This window comes from Phoxinus phoxinus (genome assembly GCF_949152265.1).
Source record: "Phoxinus phoxinus genome assembly, chromosome: 5".
Lineage (NCBI taxonomy): Eukaryota > Metazoa > Chordata > Actinopteri > Cypriniformes > Leuciscidae > Phoxinus > Phoxinus phoxinus.
The window spans coordinates 19,852,153-19,879,723 of NC_136880.1; the positions used below are offsets into that span (position 1 = coordinate 19,852,153).

At 36.2% G+C, this 27,571-nt stretch overlaps 1 protein-coding gene across 1 annotated transcript; it reads left to right on the plus strand.

Annotated features, from left to right (window-relative positions):
• Positions 1 to 1,360: 1,360 nt before the first annotated feature.
• On the plus strand, positions 1,361 to 27,304 carry kcnt2a (potassium channel, subfamily T, member 2a). The gene is made up of 29 exons (XM_079614232.1): positions 1,361 to 1,830; positions 2,222 to 2,298; positions 2,592 to 2,691; positions 3,890 to 3,934; positions 4,039 to 4,087; positions 4,218 to 4,277; positions 4,425 to 4,499; positions 5,072 to 5,155; positions 5,338 to 5,432; positions 7,641 to 7,821; positions 8,724 to 8,888; positions 9,712 to 9,848; positions 12,783 to 12,846; positions 13,019 to 13,127; positions 13,257 to 13,365; positions 13,455 to 13,604; positions 13,764 to 13,969; positions 15,475 to 15,685; positions 15,935 to 16,040; positions 16,883 to 17,067; positions 17,203 to 17,274; positions 17,896 to 18,030; positions 19,945 to 20,056; positions 20,191 to 20,292; positions 21,111 to 21,194; positions 21,303 to 21,431; positions 23,588 to 23,888; positions 24,288 to 24,372; positions 26,185 to 27,304. The coding sequence occupies exons 1-29, from the start codon at positions 1,736 to 1,738 to the stop codon at positions 26,252 to 26,254; spliced, it is 3,393 nt and encodes a 1,130-aa protein (XP_079470358.1). The 5' UTR covers positions 1,361 to 1,735; the 3' UTR covers positions 26,255 to 27,304.
• The last annotated feature ends 267 nt before the right edge of the window (positions 27,305 to 27,571 follow it).

Consider the following 27,571-nt stretch of genomic DNA (forward strand, 5'->3'; position numbering starts at 1 on the left):
GAAAAGGTCATAAATCACTACATTTTAAAAGTTTTTTGTAAAAAAAAACTATAGTAATACTATAATTGCACCTAAGGGAACATAATAATAATAAAATAAAATAAAACATGTCATGACCCCTTTAAGAAATACAGTAATGCCAGAACCCCCCCCCCCCCCCCCTCCACATTAGAATATCAAAAGAAAATGATCAAGAGTACAGCATCATCAAGCTCAGAATCTTCGTATAAACACAACACATTACACATATCAGCTAGTTGTTTTCTTATTTATCAACATTAGCCAGTTCATACTATGAACCCTAATACACTCGTGCATGCATGGAAATGTGCAACAGAAGACGTGGTGGGCAAACGCATGAAATCTTCGTTGATAAACCGACTCGAGGGGTGTGAACAACATGATTTAAGCGCATTTTGTTTCGAGTTAAAAGAAAAAGTAACGCTGCCTCCTTGTGGACGAACTCGTGTGGCATGACTGAGAAATCGTGCAATTATGAGAATGCTATATTATGTTATATAATGCAAGCAAACAAGACGGTCAACAGCCTATTAAAATGTTCAAATATTCAGTTCATAAAATGTGAGGACATGTTTTGCCAATACAATAATTTTCTGATCCCCTTCTGATTTTGTAAGTTTGCCCACTTGCAAAGAAATGAAGGGTCTATTATTTTTATGGTAGGTTTATTTTAACGGATAGAGACAGAATATCAACCAAGAAATCAAGAAAAAAACACATTGTTATACATTGATAAGCATTTAATCGAATGAAATAAGTATTTGATCCCCTATCAACCAATAAGAATTATTTAGTTGTTTGCCTATATCGTTATCTTTATATAGGCTATAGGCCTGCCTACTGTAGCCTATATCTCCATAGAAGTATGGTGTTGTTTATAAATACTCTACAAAATATTATATCTATTTACACTAGCTCTACTACCCCTACCAATTACAAAAAACTTTCGGTATTTTAAAATTTCCACCCCAAAAAAAACTGTGGATTCAGTTTGAAGTCACCGAGATAGAAAAACAAGCACACGCACGCACGCGCGCACACACACACGCACGCACGCGCACACACACACACACACACACACAATTAATACTAAAATATAAATGTGTCGATTACGTTACATTCTCTGTAGTACTCAACTGTTATGTTATTTAAATTAAAAAATATTTATTTTTAGATTTATGTAGGCCTCATTTATTATCTTTTTCATTTGTTCTTTTTGTATTTTTTCACTGATTTTCTCTACATGTTCCACGCACCCTTGTGGCTCCCTGTGATAGGCTATTATCAGTTTAGGAACAGTGTTGAATATTTGGCTAACTCCAGAATGATATGCCAAATAAAATGTTACATTTTAAGCCGTCGCTCGGTTGGGCTATCTAGTTTTTGTAGCTATTAGTCTACTCAAACTAAAGACAAAGTTTATAAGCGCGAAATTTTAAGATGTGTGCGCTAGTGAAGCGTACATCGCTGATGCTGAGGGGAAGCCGCTGACATCTAATGACATCAATTTGTAGGCTAGTCATTGAGTCTGTCTATCAGTCACACCAGATGTGAGCGTTTACTCTCGTGAGGGAACTCAGGGAAGAGAGACAAAGGGAGCGAAACAGGAATCGCACTTTGATATTATTTTGCAGCTGGACAATTGGAAAAAGTCAAAAAGAAAAAATAGGCTTATACGACGTTGTCGTGTTCTTTTTTAAGCTTTTGCAGAAACATGGCTGATGGTGACAACGAAGTGGCATCCCTGCCTCTTAAACACAGATTCATGGATTCATTACTCCGAGAGCAGACACGGCAAAACGATGCCAAGTAAGTGAATGAAATATTTTAAGACCTTTTGAAATGCATTAGTGTAGGCTAATTTAGTTTGGACCTTACAGTAAGCTATGCTACTGCCTTGTGACAGTTGTGTTATCCTGTGACAATTACTCTTCCCTATATTTAAATTAGTTATTGATGGTGTGCAAAAAATGTAGGCCTATACTGACTATATAACTCCAGTGTGATGGAGTGCAACCAGTGGTGGAGATGGCTGAAATTCATTGGTTAAAGTTGGGGTCTGATAATTTTTAAACCAAAATCTTTGAGAATTGCACTGGATTTCCTCCTGGACTTATCTTATTTATAAAATAATTGTATAGAAACATTAATTTCTTTTGTTTAATCAGTCATTCTCAATCTCATGTGTTTTGCCGCATAGGATGCATGTTGACGTATCCAGTAAGGATAGTTTCAAAGAACGCCTCCAGTTTTACTTCATCAAAAACCAACGATCGAGTATGTCTGTTTTTTTATTGTCCTGTTACAATCACAAATGCTAAAAAGAATTCTTTCTTGTTTACATACTCGCATAAAACCAACACATTATGAAGAAATAGATACTTTGAAAATGAATATATTTTTTATATTAAAATTAGTTTAAAATTAAATTTAGTTCTACTTATTCATTTAAAATGTGTGATATGTTCCATATTTATGTGACAAAAGTTTGTCTCACTTGTTGAGTGCATGAAACTTCTTTTGTACTACTATGTCTAAAATGTTTTATAAACACTATTTTTATTCCTCAGGTCTCAGGGTGCGAGTGTTTTATCTTTCGCTCAAGGTGTTAAGCTGCATTTTGTATATAGTCAGAGTGCTGTCTGACTCAGGAGAACATCAACACACGTGGTACTGTTGATATTTTTCATTATTTGATGGACAGAAACTTTGAGGCTCATCCTTGGCCAAATGAGATGGTTCCCTTAAGATTAATTACTATATCACTCGCTGGATTCACAATGTATTTTCGATGAGGCTTAACCCTTGTATGATGTTGCAGGTCAATTTGACCCGAAACACAAAATAACCTAGAAATTTTTTTTGAGACAATTTCTCATTTAGGGTTATGAACATTCCTGCAAAGTTTTGACACTGAGGTGTTGTAGAATGCGTCTACAAAATATCTGACGTTTTTAATGTTAGTGGGTCAATGTGACCCGTAATTTCATGGTTAACCGCAGCTGCACATACCCCATTTTTTTATATATATATATCAGTTTCTCGACTACCCTCTGAGAGTATTTAAATTCACATTTATACATTTGAAAGACACTTTTAATGCAAAGCACAGCACAGAAGGATTTGTATCAGTTCAAGAATATCAGTATCGCTGGGAATCAAATGCATGATTTTGGCTCTACTGTTTGAGCTTTAGGAAAGCTCACAAAAATAAATGTTTCAAATGAAAAAAAAATCTACATTTTAAATAAACAAAAAATAGTTACAATATTGTTTATCTTTTTAAACAAATGGTTAAAAATAATTGTTAAATACAGTTTTAAAAATAATATGTTCTTATATTTATTTTTTGTGTATGTGTGAGAAGCATTACTATGAAAGATTTACGATTTTCTCCTGATTTATATATATATATATAGAGTGTAATTGTTCTTGAATTGTATTGAATCTGATTCGGGTCAATTTGACCGGCAACATCAAAATCGTACCCAAATTCGAACACGATACAAGGGTTAAAGGAAAATGTGTTTATACAGAAAAAAATATTGTAAGACTCTGAGAAACAGTAATGGGCTGAATCATTCTGTCCATAAAGGCACTACAGTCTCTAATTTCTTGTCTCTTACTAGTCAATTCCCTACACACTTCTAATGATGATAGGTTTGAAGGCAGACTTCCTCTATGTTACTGGCCCAAGTAGAATGAGTTTGTATATAACAAAACTATAGAAAATAAATACCTTGCTTCATTTTTAAAAAATAACTTTTTTTATATGAGGATTAGTAAATGTTTTTATTCAGTTTATACTTCTATAAAATTACTGTTCCATGATATCTGCTTCAAAATAATGTAATTCCTCTACTCACAGCTTGGGCTGCACATACAAAAATTATACCCTGCTTGAAATCAACTGGTATGTATTTCCAAACAAACCAAAAACAAGACTTATTAATTTTATTAATTTGCAAGACCGATTTATTAATTTGCACCATGTTAATAACCCTTTATTGTTACCAGGGCCTCAATTATTTGGGTTGAACGAGATCACAAGCTTTGGGCTATACAGGTAGTTCTGCAGATAAATCTCATAATATCCACAATTTTTTAAATTTATTTGATTTATTTTGTGAAAGGTTTGTGTTATGGAACTAGTTTAAAGTTATTGATGTATTTTAACAAATAGCTATTTTCTTTAGGTGTCTGTTGCAGTCATATGTTTATTCATAAGAATCCTGCTGACATATCTACGATACAAGGTATACATTTTTAGTATTTTCCATATCAGTACATCAACATCAACATCAAAACAATGGTCCTAAAGAAACAATCTACTGATATATTTTTCATGCAACTATTGATACCATCTGTGTTCACTCTGTTTGTTTATCTCTCTAACAATCTAGGGGAACATATGGCAGCAGGTGCTTCAAATAGCGTTTATCTTGGAAATGATTGACACAGTGCCCTTTGTGATTGGAGTAAGTATATAATTGAAAAACTGTTGACTTACAACTGAAAATAATAGTCATGTGATGTTGGTGCTGCCACACCTGAACACAATTTTTTTCCTATCTAAAGATGAAGGCCTATTCGATTTAAAGCATTATCCATTAATATGTTTATCTTGTCTTTTATTATTAGTGTTGTTTACAAGCATCTCTTGTACTATATCTTTTTTTTAAGTATTAATCTTTGGTTCATAATTCATAACCTACCACACTACACAACCACCCTCAACACCATAGCAGAACACACTAGAAACAAAATACCATTTTAGAGCACATATTTGTTTACAACTTTCTTTTAAAACAAAGATTTAATTTAAGATATTTATTAGCAGTTGTAGAAACAATTGCATAAAACATTAAAGTCGGAAGATTAGACTTTCTGTTTTCCCTTTTGGCTGATATGTGTTTAGAGCTTACTTTGGCATTTTAAAAACCAGTTGAGCAGTCTTATAAGATTATTTGTTATTACGTATTAAATGTCTGTTTTGGTGAAAAGCTTCAGTTTTCGGTGAAAGTTTAATGGGTGGTCTTTGTTGTAACAGATTTTTTATCCTCCTCTACGGAACCTCTTCATCCCCGTGTTTCTGAACTGCTGGCTGGCAAAACGTGCCTTGGAAAACATGATCGTGAGTATATGTTTTGAAGAAAGTATAGACATGCATTTGTTATACTGTAGTCATACTGTAGGAAATTGATCAGACTATTTGTCTGCCTGCTGTAGACGGCATTAAAAGGACAGTTCAACCAAAAATGTTAATATACAATAAACTTAATGTAATTCCATCATTGTTTTCTCTCTGGCTCTCAGAATGATCTTCATCGTGCTACTCACTGGACACAGTCAGCCATGTCCAATCAGGTCCTCATCCTCATCTCCACCATTGTCTGCCTCATTTTCACTTTGTGAGTCAGCTCATGTACACACTCTCATACAATGCACACACACATAAACAGTCTAGATGGTTTTAATGTTTCTGTCTCCTGGTCTTAATCAGTGTTTGGCTGTTTGCTCTCATTTGACTGAGACTGAGGCATTAGATTGAATTGAATTGCAGCTCACTTTTGCATTTGATACTTTTAGAGGCAGGAGCACTTACTCACCACATGTGCTTTTCCATCTGTGTTCACATCCTCATTAATCCCTGGTGTGTTGCCAGACTAATTGTAAAATATCCTTGTACATATAGTGGCCTAAAATGTGATGGGAAAGGCATTACAACAGTTATTTTCTCAAACAAGTAACACAAGTTACTTTGTTTTGCCATTTATTGACTGTTTTGCTATTTATTGTTAAATAACAGGAATATATTTGATATATTTAATCTCACTTTATAGACCAATGTTAATAAAATCTGTCCAAATAGATTGACCAAATCTGTCCAAATAGATTGACCAAATCTGTCAACTCCGACTGCCCAAAATCTGCAGTTTTATCTACAAATCTCTGACTTTCGGCAAGTAGGGTTGACACATCAAGACTAAAAATTGGGGCAAATATCAGGGTAAAAGTCATGTAGTCTATTTATTTCAGAGAGAAGCTCTAGCATCCTTTGTTTTTCAGATGACGTAGCTGCAGATCATCTGCTGTAGACCTCAGCAACATTATCTTTATTTTAGTTGTCAATATATTAGAGTTTTTTCTTTTATCTCGGAACTAAATCAATATACTAATTGCTCTGTGGTCAAGTGTTCATCGTTAGAAAAATCACAGAAAGCACTAAATGATCACCATTACACTGCCAGTAAGTGCTTTTAGAGGAGATTTTCACGAGCTGTTTGCTTATACTTGGTGTCATGAGCTAATGCAGACAGAGAGTCAGAGCAAAATATGAGTTCTCCTGATTTGATCCATTTCCTGATCCCACCACTTCATTGACCATATGCCACATTAGTCAATGTGTGGTGGTTTTACCCAGAAATTGAGCTTGCATATCTCACATCCTTCTATAAGGCATTTGCTCTGTGTATCATGCATGTAAAACATGCTCATGCTGTTCAAAAAAGAATCAACTTTTGCTGATTTTGTGTCTTTGTAAATGCTCATAAATAACCATGAAACATCAAATTGTGTTATTCATTTTAAACTCTACGTATGGTCAATCAGGAATACAGAAAATAATTTTTGCAACATCCATATGAAATCATTAGAGAAGAAAAGTGGCATTGCTTTTCATTAGTGACTTGATGAAATTATAAACGTTTTGGAGACGGAGCAGTTTGGCGACAAAGTCTTTTTGGTCACTTTTAGACAGAAAATCTAAAGAAAATTAGACATATACAGAAAGATAATACAAATATAATTTCACTCACCAAGCCTATCACTTATATATCCATCCCTTCTTAAATGTCCGTTCCAGCGAGCGCGTTGGGCCGTTTAGTGAAACTGACTGAATCTAACGGCAGATGAAGTAAAACCGTAAAAATTCATTATGAGTCCTAATCATAAATACAGTGCATGTTCACAATAACAGTTTAAATAAATAAAAGAATGATTTAGACTATGTTTTACTTCTGATATAAACATTTAGATTAAATATGCCACTCTCATGAATGGTGTTAAACACTTAAACTACATGAAATCATTACTGAGAAGTTACAACACTTTTTATATTCAATAAATAGAAATATGTGTTGTGGATGCGATGCTTTTGAACACTTTTCCTCAGGCATGCTGTGTTTTAATGTTTTTACTACAGAGTAATGTGCGCACAATCTTCCGCTGACTGGGATTAATAAAGGGAATTTTGCGCAGGTTCTGGCGTACAGTACACACGGTTTTAGCCTGAATATTTTGTTGCGTACAACATTTTTGACTTTCGGGCACACGTACACTTTTAGTAAGGATTTTATCAATTTCAAACACAGCTAACACATGCTAAATGCATTGATTTGCTGCTATGTGATTGGTTGATTAGATATGTATGTTAACGAGCTGTTGAACACCTAATAATGTGGCTAGTGAGTGTATATTAATAGTTTGACAATAATTAATATATTAATACATGTATGACTGTAGTAAACAGTCCCCCATTTTCTGCAAACTTAACATGGACTCCTTTGTTTCGTTTACTTTTGTTGGATTTGTTTTCAAACTTTTCCACCTCTCTCCAGCATTTGGGGAGTTGAGCATTTGCAGCGTGCTGGAACCAAACTCACAGTTTTTGACTCACTCTACTTCTGCATCGTGACCTTCTCTACAGTGGGGTTTGGAGATGTTCTTCCTGATATCTGGCCCTCCAAGTTGCTGGTGGTTATTATGATAATTGTCGCTTTAATGGTCCTGCCTATACAGGTAAGCTTGCATTTGATACTATACTATACTATACTATACTATACTATACTATACTATACTATACTATACTATACTATACTATACTATACTATACTATACTGTATAGATGATGCTTAACAAAGTTCGGGAGGAACATTTTCAAATGGAGCCCTCCCGTCGGACACGCATACTCTTTTACTCTATCTGATTATTTGTAAGTGTAAACAAACATTTGATGCCAGTATGATGATCCCCATGCTTTGCATGGTAATACAACTATCAAATATAATGGCAGAAACTGTATATAGTTTTACTGGATAAAAACACATTTATTCACCTTATTTTGAACATAAAAGCTGGTGCATCCATTTATAAAAAAATATTTTATTTGTACAAAAACAGCTGATTTTTGTTGTAAACTTATATTTGTTATCCTATTATTTTAATTCATTACCGTTATCACAGACACACTGGTTTGTTGCTCAAAAAATAAAGTGGATACTGGTGATATTATAAAAGTGTGATATTATAAAAACTAGACAATTATTTTAAAATAATTGGCTTTTATCTTGTCATTGTACTAAAGCAAGTTGTTAAAATGTTCTAAAACTTTTAAAAAAAGAAATCTAAAATGTAATTAAATATAAAAAATTAAATAAAACCAACAACTGTGTGCACATTTTTTTACTGTTAAAATCTAGTGCTCCTAATATTATAACATAATAAATGAATCTCATGATATATTTAAAATTGGGATGAAATAGGGCAGTCCTCACAGAAGGCTTCACAATATTAATGCACTTAAAAATTCCCAGATCCCTTGAGGGACATATCAGAGCAATAATCTTACAGGCAATGTCATTAACAAAATGAGAGATAATGCTATGCATTATGGTGTTTTCTTTGTGGTGTGATGACACTAGATTGAGGATCTAGCCTGCTTGTGGATGGAGCGGCAGAAATCAGGAGGAGATTACAGCAGGCAGAGAGCAGAAACCGAGAGACACATGGTGCTGTGCGTCAGTTCAGTCAAAATCGACCTGCTGATGGATTTCCTAAATGAATTTTATGCCCACCCCACACTTCAGGTACAACAAAAACAAATGATTAAACAGAATTATCATTACAGTTCAAAGGTAAACACTCAGTTCCAGTGGATGGTCTTTTTGGCAGCTATTCAAATAAAGGCCCCCTGAAATCAAAATGTACGTTTTTTTGGCTTTTATGAATATATTAGCCTTAAGGTTATGAATAAGCTGGTGTGTTCCAAAACAATGACACAATTTGCATTTAGGAGATACTATAAGCATTCCAAACTTACAGTCTCTCACTTCTGCTAAAATGGATCACGGATTTTTATGACATCACTCTGCACTTCTCATCACATCTTCTGCCCAATCAAATGCTCTCTAAAATCTGAAGAGTCCCGCCGGCTATGCTATAAATTAAAATAAAGCTTTGCTGGCCAAAGCAACCGTTGACACGTCACGGAGCAATATGGGTTGGAGATGTGTGTTCGGTTGCTCAAACGCTTGAGTTTTATTCTGTTTTCCAACTGTACGTTGGTTAAGAATGAAAAGGCTAGAATTTATTCACACCTCTATTATTGAATCCAACGTATCATCAGCGCTCGGATTCACTTCCATGGTGCTGTCAAGTACGACTTGCAGTCTGTGAGGTAAACTAAACGCTATTGGCTATTTGAAAAGGGGGAGGAGCCATTCAATATGTCCCGCCTCAGCTTCCTGTTTCAGTGGAAATTACGTCTGTCATATAAAATATACACAAATATCACTGCATGAACTGAACATTGAACATGCATACCTTTGTCATTCAGGGACTATAATAAATTTGTAGCCTGTGCTTTGTATAGAGAGCCATAATAATATATAATAATTTGATGTCTTCCAGGAGTACTATGTCATCATCCTTTGCCCAACAGAGCTGGATGCGTCAGTGAGACGGGTACTGCGGATCCCAATGTGGTCACATAGAGTCATATATCTGCAGGGCTCTGCTCTCAAAGACCAAGATCTGGTCAGAGCAAAGTGAGTTTAAAGAGACTTTTTTTATAAGAAACAGATATTTATCTGTTGCAATATCTTGGGCCTGTTTCACACATCCCACATCTACATTGGGTTTCACCTGTAAAACTGCTGCCATAATATATAGAAAACATATATCATGATTTCTGGCTTATCACACTGAGTATTTCTATTAAAAAGGGCCATAAATGATATCTTTATTTAAATCTTTACTTAAAAGTATACATGGAACAGAATCCAAATGCCACAGTTTTGCTATAAAGTGCTTAATCATCATAAAAAAGGATCTCTATTTTTTTAATAAATTTGCTTGAGAAGCAAATTTGTGTAAGATATTAAGAAATAAATTGGTAACATTTTACTAAAAGATTTCATTTGTTAATGAACTAACAATGAGCAATACTTCCAAAGCATGTTATAATAGCATTTTTATTTGCTAATATGAACAAAGATAAATAAATACTGTAAAACACATATTGCACGTTAGTTTGTTAGCTAATGAAATAACTCATGTTTAAGTCACCATGAAATCAAAATTGACCATTCTTATTTTTTTACAGCGTCATTTTTTACTTCACCTGTGAGTGGTCATTATGTTTTGTATACAGCAATACTATTACATTAATACAAAACAATAATACGTCAATGTAACGTATTATTGTACTACTTCAGTGTATAAACAATAATATAAACAATGTTACACAATATTGTCCCAATTTATGATTAAACCCCTTAACCCACCCTTAAACCTAACCATACCACCAAACCTGTCCCTAAACAGTACAAAATGAACACAATAAGTACCTAACTTTTTTTTTTTTTGCAAACATATTTTTATTGAATTTCACAACATATTCCTACATTTGTTTATTTTTTTAAGTACATAGTAGTTGTGACAGAGTTGAGAGTGAGATTGCTTGGCCGAAACGAGCCAGTCACCGAGTCTGAACAGGTGCGAGAGTCGGCACCAACGTCTGTCCCTGTATGAGTTGGAGTTGGATTGGAGCCCCGTCCATATTTCATTTAATTTTCATTAAAATTGTATTTATATAACACAAATAAACACAATAGAAGTTGACCACTGTGCTTTCCGAGGAAAAAGTCCAGGAAACATGAAAGGAAGAGCAAAATACCATTAACACATAATGTAATAAAACCATAGTTGAGATTTAGTGAAATGGCCGGTCAAAAAGATAAGACTTTAGCTTAAATTTAAACTCATGTAAAGAGGACATATGCCCACCACTGAGGAGTGGTTGCTGTGTCTAGTCTCCTCTGGTCCCCTGTCTCCTTCGTAACCGCTGGTTCAGCCAAGCTCATTTCGTCTCTGCCGGTCCCATCCAGCCCTCTATCTCTGGCTTCGCCTGACTTCCCAGCTCCGCCTCGGGCTACTCGGTCCCCAGCTCTGCTTTGGTGTGAGGAGCCCTAGCTCCACCTTGGGCCTCCAAAGCCAATGACTCAACTTGGCCTTTTGATCCATCAGCTCCACCTTGGCTCCATGTAGCCTAAGCTCCACCATGGTCTCGTCCCTACGGCTCAGCATTGGTGAGGCGTCTCCCTGGTTTCGACACGGACTTCCGGGCCTCCGTCTGCGCCTCAGACCTCCACCTCTTTGGATCCACCATGCTCCTTCTTCCCTCTAGCTCTTCCTTTGTCCTCACTCCCTCCGGCTCCACCAGGGTCTGCTGAGCCCCCAGCTCCACCTTGGTCCTGCTTTGCTGCGACTCCACTTTGGCTATCCAGACCAGCGGTGTCTCCCTGGATCTTCGTCTCCTCGACTTCACCTGGGTCTCCACGTCTCCCAGCTCTACCTCAGTTAGTCAGATTCCTGGCTTTACCCTCCATCGGTTTTTCCGTGGATCTTTGTCCAAATGGCTCTGCTCAGGGACGCTCCCTTGCTCCTCCCTCCTCCATCTCCTCCCTCTGTCGGCTACACCTTGGTGTCACCCTCCCTCCACAGTTAGACTAGTTCTACCAGAAAGACTCGGGAGAATTGATACTCGATAATTATACATTTATTAACAGCCCAGCAAGCCACATGCAATAAGTTCTTTGGCGTAGGCCCCGTCCGTAACTCGCAATCCGAGGGTACGGATTCAGCATTTCCCGCCTGAAGATGGCGGGGGCGCAGCCGACCCCCAATGCGGTATTGGAAGGGACCATCCTGGTGGTGGTGGGGAGGTTGAAGGGGAAATCCTATGGTGATAGGAAGGATGGACGGAGGAACCCATCTCTTGCTGGAGGGAAGAAATCATCTTGGTGGTGGAGGGGTGGATGGAGGTGAGTGAAGCGTCAGCATCTGCGAACTCAGACAAGTGTAAGTACGGGTCTTTTATACTTCTAGTATTAAAACGTGATTTGATAGATGAGGAGATAATCAATGACGCAACAATTGAGTCTTCCCAGCAGAACTTACGCTAAAGCTTCCATTTCTGGCACGGGAGGGGAGAGCACTGTAATGGTTATGTTCTGCTTGTGGACTCTTATATTGTGTTTCCTTTGGTTCCTGTGTTTCCTTCCTGTTTTTAGTTCCTTGGTTTCTGATTATCACTTTACTATGTTACTATGGTTACTCATTGGTTAATTGATTATATTCACCTGTGTCTTGTTTGGTTCCTCCTTTAGCCTATGTATTTAACTCAGTTAAGTCCTCAATATCAGTTATTTGTCCTGTATTGTCTTTGTTGTTTGCTTAGCTGTTACATTTGGAATACCGTGTTTGTTTTGTTTAGTTTGTGGAAGTTTAAAAGTGCTGCAATTGGATCCACTCCTCTCTCCTTCATTTTCCTCTGCCTGCACGTGACAGTAGTTAAACAAAAGCCCTTAATATAAAGCTTAAATATAACTACATTTAGAGAAGTTTACACTTAAAACAGGGAAAAAAACATGGTGTAAGAAAAAAAAAAAGAATTCAAGATACATTTTCTTTCTATACAGGGTGGATAATGCGGAGGCTTGTTTCATTCTGTCGTGTCGCTGTGAGGCTGATCGCAATGCAGCAGTATGTATTAAAAAAAGAGGTTAAAAAAGTGAAGAATTAATATTAAAAATGTTAAGGCTTTGTCTTTAATTATCTGTGAAGAGATGGGACATATAGAATATATTATGCATAGATTTATTTATATAATTACTATGAATATTCCACCTTTAATAATATTTTTTCTTTTCTTCAGGATTACCAGACCATCCTGAGGGCTTGGGCAGTAAAGGACTTTGCTCCAAGCTGTACTCTTTTTGTTCAGATTCTCAAACCAGAAAACAAATTTCATGTGAAATTTGCAGGTATTGTTAAATCTGTCTCGATGAATTTATTCCAGAACATTTCAATTCAAACAATGACTGAAGAGAAATAGCCAGGAGACTTTAATGCATAACTTTCCAACACAGTTGTGCTGTGATGTTCCCTTTCAGATCATATTGTTTGTGAGGAAGAGTTTAGATATGCCATGCTGGCCCTGAACTGCATCTGTCCTGCCACGTCCACCTTCATCACCCTGCTGGTGCACACCTCACAAGGCCTGTGGGTACACCAGTGTTTTGGAACACAAATATTTTGGATCACAAAATCAAAACTATACATGATATGATGTTCTGTATGTAACTCTGCAGAGAAGGTCAACACACTCCTCAGGACTGGCACAGAGTTTATGGAAAATGCTCAGGAAATGAAGTGTACAGCATTATTCTGAAAGAAAGCGTCTTCTTTTCTGAGTATGAGGGAAAGAGCTTCCCTTATGCCTCCTTAAACGCATATAATAAGTGAGTATGTGGAATAAGCATACAGTATTTGAGAAATGCACTAAATGTCAGTACACAAAAATGGCAATTTCTCACCTCTGGACCTTCAATTCATGTCATATTTTTTTTTAGAAATACTTTTTTAATAAATATTTGTGTAAATCTCGCTCTCATTTCTAGGTATGGCATATGTCTTATTGGAGTGCGCCCTGAGGACACTAAGAGTATCCTGCTGAACCCTGGTCCTCAGCACACCATGAAACCCCGGGACGTGTGCTTCTATATCAGTCTCACCAAAGAGGAGGAGTCCTGCTTCAAGACCCAGGCAGCGTGTAAAAACAGCCCCAAGACTCAACCCTCAACAAACAGTGCCATTACTAGCATGGGTCAGACAAATGCATCTGATAATCATTCAAACAAAGATACTGTACATATCACAGCAGTGTCATACACTACTGTTTAAAAGTTTGGGGTCTGTTAGATATTTTTATGTTTATAAACAAAATATGTTTATGTTTCTCATGCTCATCAAGATTGCATTTCTTTGGTCAAAAGTAGTAAAAATAGTAATATTGTCAAATATTATTATTTTAATGAATATTAATATTTTTAGGATTTTTTGATGATAGAGAGTTTTGAAAGAACAGCATTTATTTAAAACAGATTTTTTTTTTAACAATATGATTTTTTTTTACTGTTACTTTTAATCAATTTAAAGGGTTAGTTCATCCAAAAATGCTGTCATTAATTACTCACCCTCATGTCGTTCCAAGCCTGTACGACTTTAGTTCAAAAAATATGTTTCATGCAATCTGAGAGCTTTCATTCCCTCTATTGACAGCCTATGCAACTACCGGTACCACTTTCAAGCCACAGAAAGGTCCATGTGACCGAGGAGGTTTAACCTCAGCTTTAGGAAGTAAATGCGAGTAATTTGTTTGAGCAAAAAAATTTTTTTACCACTTTATTGACAAAATATCTCCAACACGCAGTCACGAGAGCACCACGACGCATGCGTTTTGTGTTGACGCGAGAGCAGATGTTGTTGCGTGAACGCTCATTGGAGATTACTATTTTGTCAGTAAAGTGGTAAATTATGTTTTCAACAAAAAAAAATTTTTTTGCGCAAACAAAGCACTCGCATCGTTTCATAAAATTGAGGTTAAACCACTTGGGTCAAATGGTTAAACCATTAAATGGTTAAACCATTTCTTGGGCTTGAAAATGGTAGTTTCGTAACTGTTAATGGAGGAACAGAAAGCTCTCAGATTTCTTTAAGAAGATTTTCATTTGTGTTTCGAAGATGAATGAAAGTCTTACAGGGTTGGAACGACATGAGGGTGAACTAACCCTTTAATGCATTGTTACTGAATAAAATAATCGTTTGAAACCAAAATAATTTTGGCAACACTTTACAATAAGGTTCCATTTGTTAACATTAGTTAACATGAATTAACAATGAAAAATACTTTGAATGCATTTATTAATCGTAGTTGATGTTAATTTGAACATTTACTAATACATTACTACAAACAAAAGTTTTATCAGTTAATATTATTTAATAGGCCTGAGAAATTGAACTAACAATGAACAGTTGTATTTTTATTAAATAACATCAACAAAGACTAATAAATAGTAATACTGTAACAATTGTATTGCTCATTGTTACGTAATGTTAGTTAATGCATTAACCCAATGGAACCTTATTATAAAGTTACCAGAATTTTACTACACTCGCATACAGAACTTTACTACAACTTTTAAACAGAGGCGTATGTACTGTGTGTTAAGTTTTAAAAAAGTTCACCATAAAATTACAGTTTTTCTATAAAAGATAATGTAATGTCATTCCCGATTTTTGCCTAAAGTTTTATGTTTGTATTTCCTAAAGGTACCATGGCCATAGATGTGCAGGAAATAAGCATTCCATCCAGTTTAGGTCCGTCTCTTTCAACGGAAACAAATATATCTGAGACCAGAAGAGCAAACATGGTTCCTGTTCTAGAAGTGCCGGATTCATCTTCCTTCCAGACTGGCGATCTACTCGGCGATCAGGCAAAGAGTCCATGTCAGCCCTTCAGTGGAGATGAATGTAGCGATGGGTAATTTGTTCTTTTCCTGAGAGAGAAAATCCTCTGTTTACCAAAGTTGTTTTGGTAACACTTCATTTTGAGGCGAGTGCATAACAGTAAGTTGTGCATACTTACAAGTAACTAACCCTAAACCAAAGCCTTAACCCTCATCGTAATCCTATAGTAAGTGCATGTGGATCAATCCATATTACTCAGTAAGTACTATGTAACTACATCTTAAAATAAAGTGTAACGGTTGGTTATTATTTATTTTTTTAGTTACGTTAAGGGATATCCCCCAAATTTACCCTACATCGGAAGCTCACTGATACTTTGCCATTTACGGAAAGAGAAAACGGCCAAATGTTGTATGCGGCTGGAAAAGGTAATAAATGTACATTTTGGTGGACAATAATATGAACAACAGTTTATATATATATATATATATATATAATATGTATGTATATATATATATATATATGAAGACTTCAGATGCAAAAGCCTCTAAGTGCCATCTGAAATTTTCTTCTAAAATTAGCATTTTATCAAGCTTGTATATTCAAGTTCAGTAATTTCACTTTAATGACAATGAATAGGTCATTTTCATTGCCATTAAAGTGAAATAACTGAACATAAACATACAAGTTTGATAAAAATGATAATTCTAGAAGAAAATGATTCATGATTCAGCAATGATTCATTCAATTTATCAAAAGTTACAGTAAATACTTGTATAATGCTACAAAATAATTCTATTTCAAATAAATGCTGTTCTCTTTTTAACTTTCTTTTCATCAAAAAAATCTAGAAAAACCGTTACATCATTTTTTTTGTTACAGCAAAAATGAAAAAAATCAACTGTTTTCAACATTGATGAAAATAAAAAAAAATCTTGAGCAGGAAAACATTATATTAGAATGATTTCTCAAAGATCATGTGACACTAACGACCAATGATGCTGAAAATTCAGCTGTGCATCACAGGAATACATTTCATTTTAAAATATATTCAAACAGAAAGCAATTATAAACAGTTATGTTTTTACTGTATTTTTGATCAAATAAATGCATCCTTGGTGAGCATACGAGACTTCCTTCAATAACAAAAAAAAAAATGTATCGGTAGTGTATGTTTTATGAATATGCTTTAAGTATGCAGTGTAGGGATCACTGGTTTAGTGTTGAATTGTAATTTGACATTGCTTAATTATCTTATTGTGATTGTCAGTTTTTGTCTAAGACCTGCAACCACAAAGACGATGATGATGTCAGAGCGTACGCTTTGAAGAACAAGCTCATCATTGTGTCCGCGGAGACAGCAGGGAATAGCCTGTACAACTTCATCCTGCCGTTACGAGCCTCATACAGACCACAGAACGAACTGTGGCCCATCGTGCTGCTCTTGGAAAAAGAGTAAAAATCCTTATTTTACACATCACTCTCTTTTACCTTGTTCATTGAGCTTTACTAACTCTTTAGTTGCCAATGTCTTATAGTTAAAATGACCACAGATGTCTGCATTGTTGTTTCTGTGTGTCTGTCTTTTAGGCCAGATGCAGAACTTCTTGAGACTGTCTGTTGGTTCCCAATGATCTATTACTTGCTTGGATCAATCGACAGGCAAGAGACATTATTTTGAAATATGAAACATTACAATGTTTGTGTGTATATCCTGCCCTCAAGCGATACATTTATTTTAGGAGAGGAAGGAGATAACATAAAAACATTGAATTAGCTCAAGACACAATTGAGAATAGAGTGCCGTCTAAAAACCTGAAAACAAATAAATATTTTTGAATTATAAGGATTCCATCGTACTGAAGTAAATGGTTTTTTGAATGGGTTTTTGGTTAAATGCCTAAAGTACGATCTGTGGTGCACAAACCCAAGATTTTTTCATGTTTTTTTCTACGACAGAATACGTCAGGAATACCCCCTTGTAATTTTAAAGCTTTTACTTAACTTGTTGTTAACAAATGCGACCACAGAGGTTGTCATGCCCACCAGATATACTTGTCTACTTTCTAATCTCCTTGTTTTGTTTAAATACTCACGCTTTTGCAAATTATCCTAGTTCAATTTTAAATGAAGAGTGGAAGAGTTGACGGAAGCTCTATTAGCTAAATACAAAACTCAAATTAGTCTATGTCAGAATGATTATTTGAGGTTGCATCAAACATTGCAAATGTCTTACTAAATCGATCCGTCTGTCTGTCTGTCTGTGTGTGTATCTCCGTACAGCCTGGATGACCTGTTGCGTTGTGGGGTCTCATTTGCTGCCAATATGGTGGTTGTTGACAGGGAGAGCACCATGAGCGCTAAGGAAGACTATATGGCTGATGCAAAAACCATTGTTAATGTCCAGACCCTGTTCAGGTCAGAGACTGTTTAAGATTTTCTTTAATTTCTCAAGAGATGAATCACTTGCGTGCATTTAAAATGACAAAACATCACACTATTGAATATCAGCTATAAAATACAGCCATGTGCCATAATAAATGCATGTTTGTTGAACAAACCCTTGTGATAAAGAAGTCCAATGTAGCATACTTTTAAAAAGAGCTCTTATAAAAAATAATTTAAGTCCAAACTGAAATTCAGTGTTTTCGGTATGGAATTTGCAATATTATTTGCAATTAAATGAAAATCTATTGTTTCAATTTATATTAAATGCAATTAGTTGAACTTAGGAGCGCTTGTTGACCCACTTTCATCGTCTTTATGTCAGCTTTGGTTGAAAAATGTCAAGGTAATCTATCTAAATGCAGCAGTTATAGATTTAACAAAAAACTCAGAACACTCGAAAGCTATAAGGAACAGAACAACCGATTATAACGTGACAAGAACAGACCATGAACTGAAAGAAACACAGAGCTTAAATACACAAACCAATCAACAAAATAAATGACAGGTGTTACTGATAATCCAACAATGAAAAACAATGGAAACAAACTGAAACACAGGAACCTGAACTAAAAACAAGTGCAAAACACACATAAGACACAGATAAGCCTACATACCCCTCCATCCAGAATGCGTGCCTATGCGTCTTATAACAACAATAAAAAAAGTCCAACAGAGGAGGGTGGGACGGGTTTTGGGTGGAGGACCTAGGAACAACGCATGAACACAGTAACCAGGAAAGAGCAAACAGGAAACGCCAGGGAGGAGACGGCGGCGGTAGAAGCCAGTAGGAGGAGCCAGGCTGGAATCCCATGATGAATGCCCACGGTGGAGTCGAGGGAGGGAGGAGTCATGGCGCCGGAGACTAGGCAGACAGAACCAGGGGGACGACCAACTGAGGCAGAGCTGATGGGGGTGGAGACCCACTGAGCCGAAGATCCAACGACACTGGGCGACACTGAAGGTCCTGGAGATCAAGGCGGAGTTGTGGGGATGAGCGGCTGAGGTGAAGCCAGGGTGCCGGAGGACTGAGGTGGAGCTGGAGGGAAGACGGAGCCAAATGGGTGCAGGGACGAGTCATAAACGAAGGCCTGCAAGTCCAAGTCTGCCTGACCCAGACAGAACCGGAAGGACAAGGAAACCAGGTTTCATTAAAAAAAGGAAAATTTTTAGATAAATCGTCTTTTTGTCAAAGACTTGATCAAATGTCAATGATCAAAACATAGATGGAGTAGATCGCTTCCATCAACTCCCCAAAGCTTCACATTCGTATACCTCTCCATGGGGTTCAACATTTCATTCAGTATCATTAGCCAGTTATTATTCATATGCTGTGGAATGTTTGATGATTATGTTAGCTTACATGTGTGCAATGCTTCGATCGCTTCTTTCTGCTTCTTCGCTTGTTTTTGGATCCTTAATAATGGATGCGTAATAGCGCCCCCTAGCACCGTATCACATGAAAACATCGATTTCCGGAAAATTCTGTCAATGGCAGGGAAAGAGTTAATATGATTTATATTGAAACTTGTATGGCATTTAAATATGACTAAAAATGATGAAGTGGCAATTTAGTACATTTAAAATATTAACTTTAAATGTAATATCAAATAACACTACAGTTAAAATAATAATCTAGGATTTTTCGTGTGCTTTAGTATGAATTTGACTATTAGAAAATGTATTGTTTTTAAGTGTACTTAAGACCACTTGTGACATTTTATATCACTAATATTATATATATATATATATATGCTTTTTAAAATACATTTAAGGTTTAAGTACACTATAAGTGCATATTCAATACATTTAGGCACACTTCTTTTTCACAAGGGCACTGCAGATCTTGTAATAGTCACCAGTCTCCTGTAAATGACTGGTTTGTAGGCTGTTCTCTGGTCTCAACATCATCACAGAGTTAACTCATCCCGCTAACATGAGGTTCATGCAGTTCTGCGCAAAGGACTGTCACTCTCTGGAATTCTCCAAACTGGAGAAGGTGAGCAGAAATTCATAACATGCTTTTGTCACTCTGTATTATATCAAATCATAGAAATATTGATTTTGGCTTGATTAATCTGTTTGGTCCTAACCCTTCTTTTCCATGTTTATCTGCATGGCTTTATGGAGCAGAAAGAAAAAGAGAAAGGCTCAAACTTATCCTTCATATTTCGCCTGCCTTTTGCAGCCGGTAAGGTGTTCAGCATCAGCATGCTGGACACACTCCTCTACCAGGTAACTAACACCCCTCTGCTAAAAGAAATGTGCTGCCTGTTGGCCTCAACTCATTTATGAATGTTTGCCTGCTAATGCCCACTAGATGGCAACATGGCGATACAAATCTTCATTAGCTGAATACCAATATATCTATATCTATTCTACTGTTCAAAACTTTGGGGTCAAAAATGTGAAGTATTTACAGAATAAATACTTTTATTAAGCAAGGATTTACTTTTCAATAGAAACTTCTATTTCGGTTTTATTTTCAACTTTCCCTTATCATGGTTTCCACAAAAATATTCAAGGAATAGTTCACTTCAAAATGAAGATTCTGTCATCATTTACTCACCCTCAAGTTGTTCCAAACCTGTATGAGTTTCTGTCTTCTGCGGAACACAAAATAATATATTTTGAAGAATGTCGGTAAAAGTTGATGGACCCCATTGACTTCCATAGTATTTGATTTCCATTTAAGCAGCAAAACTGGTTTCAACATTGATAATAATAAATGTTTCTTGAGAAGCAAATTCTGATTTCTGAAGGATCATGTGACACTGAAGGCTGGAGTAATGATGCTGAAAATTCAGCTTTGCGTCACAGGAATAAAGTACATTTTAAAATATATAATATAACAACAGTTATTTTAAATTTTAATAATATTTCACAATATTACAGCTTTGATGAGCATAAGTAACTTCTTTCAAAAACATCACAAAATTCGCACCGACCCCAGACGTTTGAACAGTACTGTGTGCTCTTGCTGCTGGAAATTGTAAATGTTCAGAACTTCAAATTTGTCCATAATTGCGTTATAAATGCTTCTGTTGTTTCAGAGTTGTGTTAAGGATTATATGATAACCATCACCAGACTACTGCTTGGACTGCAAACTACACCAAAATCTGGCTTCCTGTGCGCTGTAAGTGTGACTTTTACAACATTAGCCAGTCCACATATCCTCATTCTGTACGATGCTTTTATTTGATGATGTTTCGGCAGTGTTAAAATGTGGTATATTACATTTCAGTTGAGTATCAAAGAGGAGGACTTGTGCATCCAGACGTACGGCACACTGTACCAAGTGCTGTCCTCCACTGTAGGAGACATTCCCATCGGCATCTACAGGACAGAGTCTCCGCGAGTTCAACCTCCCGAGGTTTCGTTATGTTCAGTGCAAAACATACACACTTTTGGGTCAGGAGACACTGTTCAATTAGAACAGAAGGGAAGGAGCCAGCTTTACTTGTTAATTATCAGTTCAGTCAGGACATTTTCTTTTCACCAATTATTATTATCATTTATACCATGGTCTGTCTGAATAAGCGATTCTGATTCGCTGGAAGGTGTGCATTAAAACCATTTAATGCACAGGTAGTTCCAGTCAGTTCAATCACCGTACTATATTAATGCGCTGCTTTTATTGAAGCGCACACACACACACACACACCAGGAGATCACTGGGAGATCACACTGGTCACACACAAAAACATTCAGGAGCAGATAAACTTGTTTTCATCGCTGCCTCGCGACATATATTAATGAATTAGCTTCGCTACTTAATTGCTACATTGTATTTCTCAGAAACGAGAGGATGTCATCGCTGCTTTTGAAGTAATTAAACTCAAAGCTTCATTATTTTTAGAGAGAGATGCTGCACAGACACAGGTAATTCCCACACTCGTCTCTCTCTCTTGATATTTAATTCAAATAAATGCTATAAGGGGTGGAAATTGCCAAAATTTAATGGGGAACCCTAGTTTGGATCATATTTTTAAACCTTAGATGCAGAAAATCCCACTGTATTGCAGAATGTAATAGGCTATTACGTGGATAAAAGATGGGAATCCTCTACATTTTAAAGTGGGACTCCATCCCCCCTGAAATTGACTTCCTGGACTCGGTGAATAAAATTCATTCATTCAAATAAATGTAATCTTACGCACTACTTTATCTCTGTGTCTGATTTAAAGTGGCCAGAATGGTAGATCCACCGAGCCGTAACTGACAAAATTAAGCGTCATCTTTACCCTTCCGCTCAAACATCAATAACAGCTTGAACTTGTCAATGCAGGTAAATGACCACGCTATAAGCGGGATATTCAAGGCTTTGCGTCGGGGTGTCCTTTGCCTCCACATGTGCATTTACAATCGTTTAACGCACAGATAGCCATGGATTATCCCTCACATAAGTGATAAATGTCATGCAAACAACTGAGTATGCAATTACACAAATTAGATCTATTCAGTCAACATCCGTTTTATCAATGGATTTACCCCAGACTGTTATAATTTAACAGGTAACTAGTGAAATGTTTAGTAGTTCTAGCACTTTACTCATGTACACTATAGAGTTGAACAGCTTTTTCAGCAGCGCTAGTTCTGGAAGTATTTTTTACATTCATTTCTCCCATAGGGATTTAAAAAAAAGAGTTATAAGCCTTGAAACAAGCCAACCAGCTATAAGGGGAATCATAACATTACAAACTCTGATTTGAAACAAAAAGTATTTGAAAATCGGGCAAAAATAATAGGCCAAAATAAATGAGGCCGAAATATAAAACAACTTGATTATATATACTTTTTTTTTTTTTAGGTTTATATATTCAAATTATTTTGTATTTTGAGAGCATAGGGAGGGCGAATGAGATCTTTTGGTGTGTTTTGAGCCTCTGATTGGTGTAATTTTCTGTACAACATTATGGCTAATGTAAGTTTTAGTTATTAATGTAATAATGTGGGCTGGCGGCTTCAATAAAAGCAAATACTACCAATTAACAACCAAAGTAGCTCACAGGGCTCTCTCTAAAGGTTTATGTTATTGTTTAAACTCAATTTCTCTATGTAGATGGAGCTTTTCCTTCCAGAACCCGACTGTTGCACTCGATTGTTTAAAAGTTTGGGGTCGGTAAGGTTTTGAAAAATGTTTTTGAAAGAACGTAATAGGCTACTTCTATTCAGCAATGGTGTATTAAATTGATCTAAAGTGACAGTTAAGCCATCTAAAGATAATTATACATTTCAAATAAAGGCTGTTATTTTGAAATGTATTACGGTTTCAACAAAAATATTAAGCAGCATGGAAACTTAACATTCTGAAAATTAGGGGCTGGCTCGGGACCAAATGTTGGTATTTTCTAAACTTTTTTTCTCATAATTTAAAATTAAAATTGTACAAGAGTGATTTGAAAAAATGTTTTTGTACGTTTGTTAAAAATATATTATAAAATATTCCTTCTGAAAAGCAAAAAACATGCAATAACAGGGCTTTTTTTAACTTCTCATTTTAAAGCAATCAGTCTTTCTTTCTTCTAGTCTCCTCAATCCCAAACATCAGACAAAGTGTCCGTCTTTGAAGAGGAGGGGCAACCTCAGGGTCTTCAGTGTGAATTCCCAGACAGCAATGCACACACTCATTCCCTGCGCCGAAAGAGCCTGCAGTGGGCTTCCAATCTTCTGGGGCCGCGGCATGCGGAGCGCGATGCAGACAGATTGAGCCAGCAGTGGGACATCCTGCCCTCAGAGAGACAGGAGCTTACTGAGCTGGTCAAGAAGCGCATGAAAAACCTGGGGCTCTCCACGAAGGGATTCGGTGACACAACAGACACCAACTTCGGTGAGACACCATCTTACCTCAGTGAAACCATGTGCAGAATGAATTAGTACGTTTCAATGCATTATTTGAAATACATTTTTTATTTGATGTTGAGAACTGTGTAACCAAGGGTGTACAATTAACATTTGTCCACACACTAATAATAATAGTACCAATGGCAGCAGTATGAACAAACTAATCTGAAACTTGACTAAAATTGTCTAATGCTAAATCTCACTTCAAAATATAAAACTAAGTAACAATGTGGTGACATTCAGCTTTTTAAAAACATTGATTTTACTTGATACCTCATATTTTCAGTCGAGTGGCTCATTACTACTAGGGCATGGTTCTGGAGAATAACACATTTTTACGACTGAAATGACTTTTTATTCTGTTAACATTTGTTTTTCAATCCAGATGAGCTGAATATTAACCAGAGTAACCAATCTTATGCCTTAATCAACCCGTCACCTGATACACAGCTGGAGCTAAATGACATTGTGTAAGTAAAGCTAAATCTTTTGTACTTCATATGGAAGAAACATTTAAAGGGATACTGCACCATTTTTTCATATTAAACTATGTTATTCCCTTAACTAAGACGAGTTGATGCATACCTCTCTCGTCTCAGTGCGTGCACTTAATCGCTCTGGCGCGCGGTGACACTTTAGCACATAGCTTAGCACAGTTCATTCATTAGGGACCAAACAGAGATGATGTTAGAAGCGACCAAACACCTCCACGTTTTCCCTATTTAAATACAGTTACACGAGTAGTTACACGACCAAGTATGGTGACAAAATAAAACGCGGCGCTTTTCTAAGCGGGTAAAATGGATAACTATAATGTATGGCGGAATAGCACTTGGACTCAGTGCAGTAATCCTGATGATATTACTGTGCCGAGTTGAAGTGCTCCCAAGTGCATTAAGTGCACGCACTGAGACGAGAGAGGTATGCATCAACTCGTCTTAGTTAAGGGAATAACAGTTTAATATAAAAAAATGGTGGAGTATCCCTTTAAGAACTGATTTGCTAAAAGAAACTTTTTATTTTTTATAGACTTGGGTATATTTTAGGAGTTGTTTTGCATTGTAATATATATATATATATATATATATATATATATATATAAATCATACTAAAATTAAATACTACATACACTGCCTGGCCAAAAAAAGGTGACATCCTGGATTTAACTAAGTGAATGTGTAAGAATCTTCATTGGATAATTGCTGCAATTATTAATGTTTTTCAGCTGGCAACGAGTAATTTAACCCTGATGCAGTGCGTAGCTTCTCATTTTTTTTTTTTAAACGTTATCTCCACATAAACTTCAAAAACGCGAATCTAACTAACCAAATTACTTCTCTGGCCTGCATTATACAGACTTTAGTCGTTTCTGCATGCCCATGTGAACTGGAATCATTTTGACAAGGTTTTATCTGTACAGAGGTGAAGGGAAGGGAAGGAGGCCTTCACAGGGGAGAGACTAGTTGACACTTCAGGACTGCGTCGTCGTCATGTCCAGGCGCAGGTCCTTCATCAGATCTGGATATTCAGATATATTTTTTAAAATGGAAGAATGTGGTTTTACAGATACTAAAAATGTGACTTCAAATTAATTGGTATCAAAGAGCACACCCAGGTTCCTAACCGACGACGAAGACTTAACAGAGCAGCCATCAAGTGTTAGACAGTATTCTAGGTTATTACGCTAGGACGTTTTGTCCAATAATTAGAATCTCAGTTTTTTCAGAATTAAGTAGTAGGAAATTACTAGTTGTCCAGTTTTTTATGTCAGCTGTGCATTCCGTTCATTTTGTGAATTAGCTAGCTCTATATTTCTTCACGCCGCCCTGACGAAACTGATCATCAGCATAACAGTGAAAACTAATTGTTGCACAAGCTTATCGAAATGCCATGGCAAATGCATCAAAGTCCAATAAAATACTAGACAGAGTAAATGTTTACATTTTTTTGGTCAGGCATTGTAAATACTATGCATACATTATTCAAATTACATATTTTAAATTTCTTTTTGCATTACAGTAATCTGACAATTTTTTACTGGGGGAATTTGCCTAATTGTCATGAAAACAAGATCTCTAAGAAAAAAATCAGAAAAAAGTGATTTTTTTTTTTTTTTACATATTCTTGTATAAATAAGTTATTTTCTATAATTTCCTTCTGTTGGTTTTAGGTTGCAATATGAGCAGAATTGATCTTTAATTCTTCAATCTTTTTCTTGAGATTTACCCTAACTGTAGTACCTTTTACATGAATCTGTAGTTTTATGTTTTGTTTTCTTTCAGGTACATAATCCGTAAAGATCCCATCTCACTAGAGCTCAACGGTACTGACAACCGTAAAAAAACAGCGTGAGGAGCGGTAAACCAATAATAGAGAGGAATCAGCTCTGAATAAAGATCACACTTTTACAACAGCTGTTTATTTACACTGTGATACGAGTAATACTTCTTCTTTAACATCGGTTAAGATCTGAAAGCCATTTCTGACTAACTGCAAACCTTTAATGTATTATCTATACGTGGCTCAGAATAATGCATGTCTCGTCATGCCAGCATGTTCAGATTGACACATGGAGGTCAAACATCACAGAAAGTGATCTTTCCGTGTTAACACTTGGCAGTGATCCTTCTCCTGAAGACTGCAGTAATGCATGATCTGCATTTTCTCACTTCTCATTTAAAAGGCAGAACATAACGACGATGTAATCAAGCCATAAAGACTACAAAAATTATCTACCAACGAAAACTGGATGTCAATCATTTCATTAAAGGAATATTTCACCCAAAAATGCAAATTCTTGCAATGTCATTGCTTACTTGTTCATGTGCTGTTGATCTGTGGAACAAAAAAAAAACCCCAGACAGGAACCAAAAATCACTACAACACAAGCTGTTTTTCAAGCCTATCTTTGTGTGCATTTTGGCGTATCACTTAAAGAAATGCTGGATGGAAAAGCCAAGATGTGCATCAAACAAAAGTTAACTAAGAATATATGCGCATAAACTACCATGGAAACACATTTACTGAATAAATCCCTCGATTCGCAACAGTGAATGTGATTGATCCACTGGTTAGTACATGTTGGTTTGATCATTCTGTAATGCCTGAGGCTGAGCCAAAGTCTGTCATCAGAATGATTTGGTTTAATTCCCTCCCAGAAGAATCTCCCATGATTATGTTCCCAAACACCAGGCAAGATAACATGACGGCTTCTGCACGCTCTGAGACGCAAGTCATTTCTTACTTTAAAAAAATTCTTTTTGATTACATTTTGTGCCAATTCCCCAGGAAGTGAATATTTTGCTCTCTTGAACACGTGATGAAAACCGTGCTTCATTCGCAAATGTTCCAACTTTTCAACTTTGTATGGAAACATAGTTCACTTTTAAAATGAACATTCTGTCATCATATACTCACCCTTAAGTTGTTTCAAACCTGTATTAATTTCTTTCCTCTGCTGAACACAAAGGAAGATATTTAGAAGAATGTCAGTAACCAGACAGTTTCTGGTTCCCATTGACTTCCATAGTATATTTTTTTTCCTGCTATGGAAGTCAATGGGAACCAGAAACTGTCTGGTTACTGACTTGAATTTCTTTCCTCTGCTGAACACAAAGGAAGATATTTAATCTTCCTTTGTGTTCAGCAGAGGAAAGAAATTCATACAGG

Excerpts from the sequence above, each read along its gene's own strand:
- kcnt2a (XM_079614232.1), top strand. The coding sequence starts at position 1,736 with ATGGCTGATGGTGACAACGAAGTGGCATCCCTGCCTCTTAAACACAGA. Across the intron at positions 4,500-5,071 it reads CAGTGCCCTTTGTGATTGGA|ATTTTTTATCCTCCTCTACG; the intron begins GTAAGTATATAA and ends TTGTTGTAACAG. Across the intron at positions 21,195-21,302 it reads AATCTGGCTTCCTGTGCGCT|TTGAGTATCAAAGAGGAGGA; the intron begins GTAAGTGTGACT and ends ATTACATTTCAG.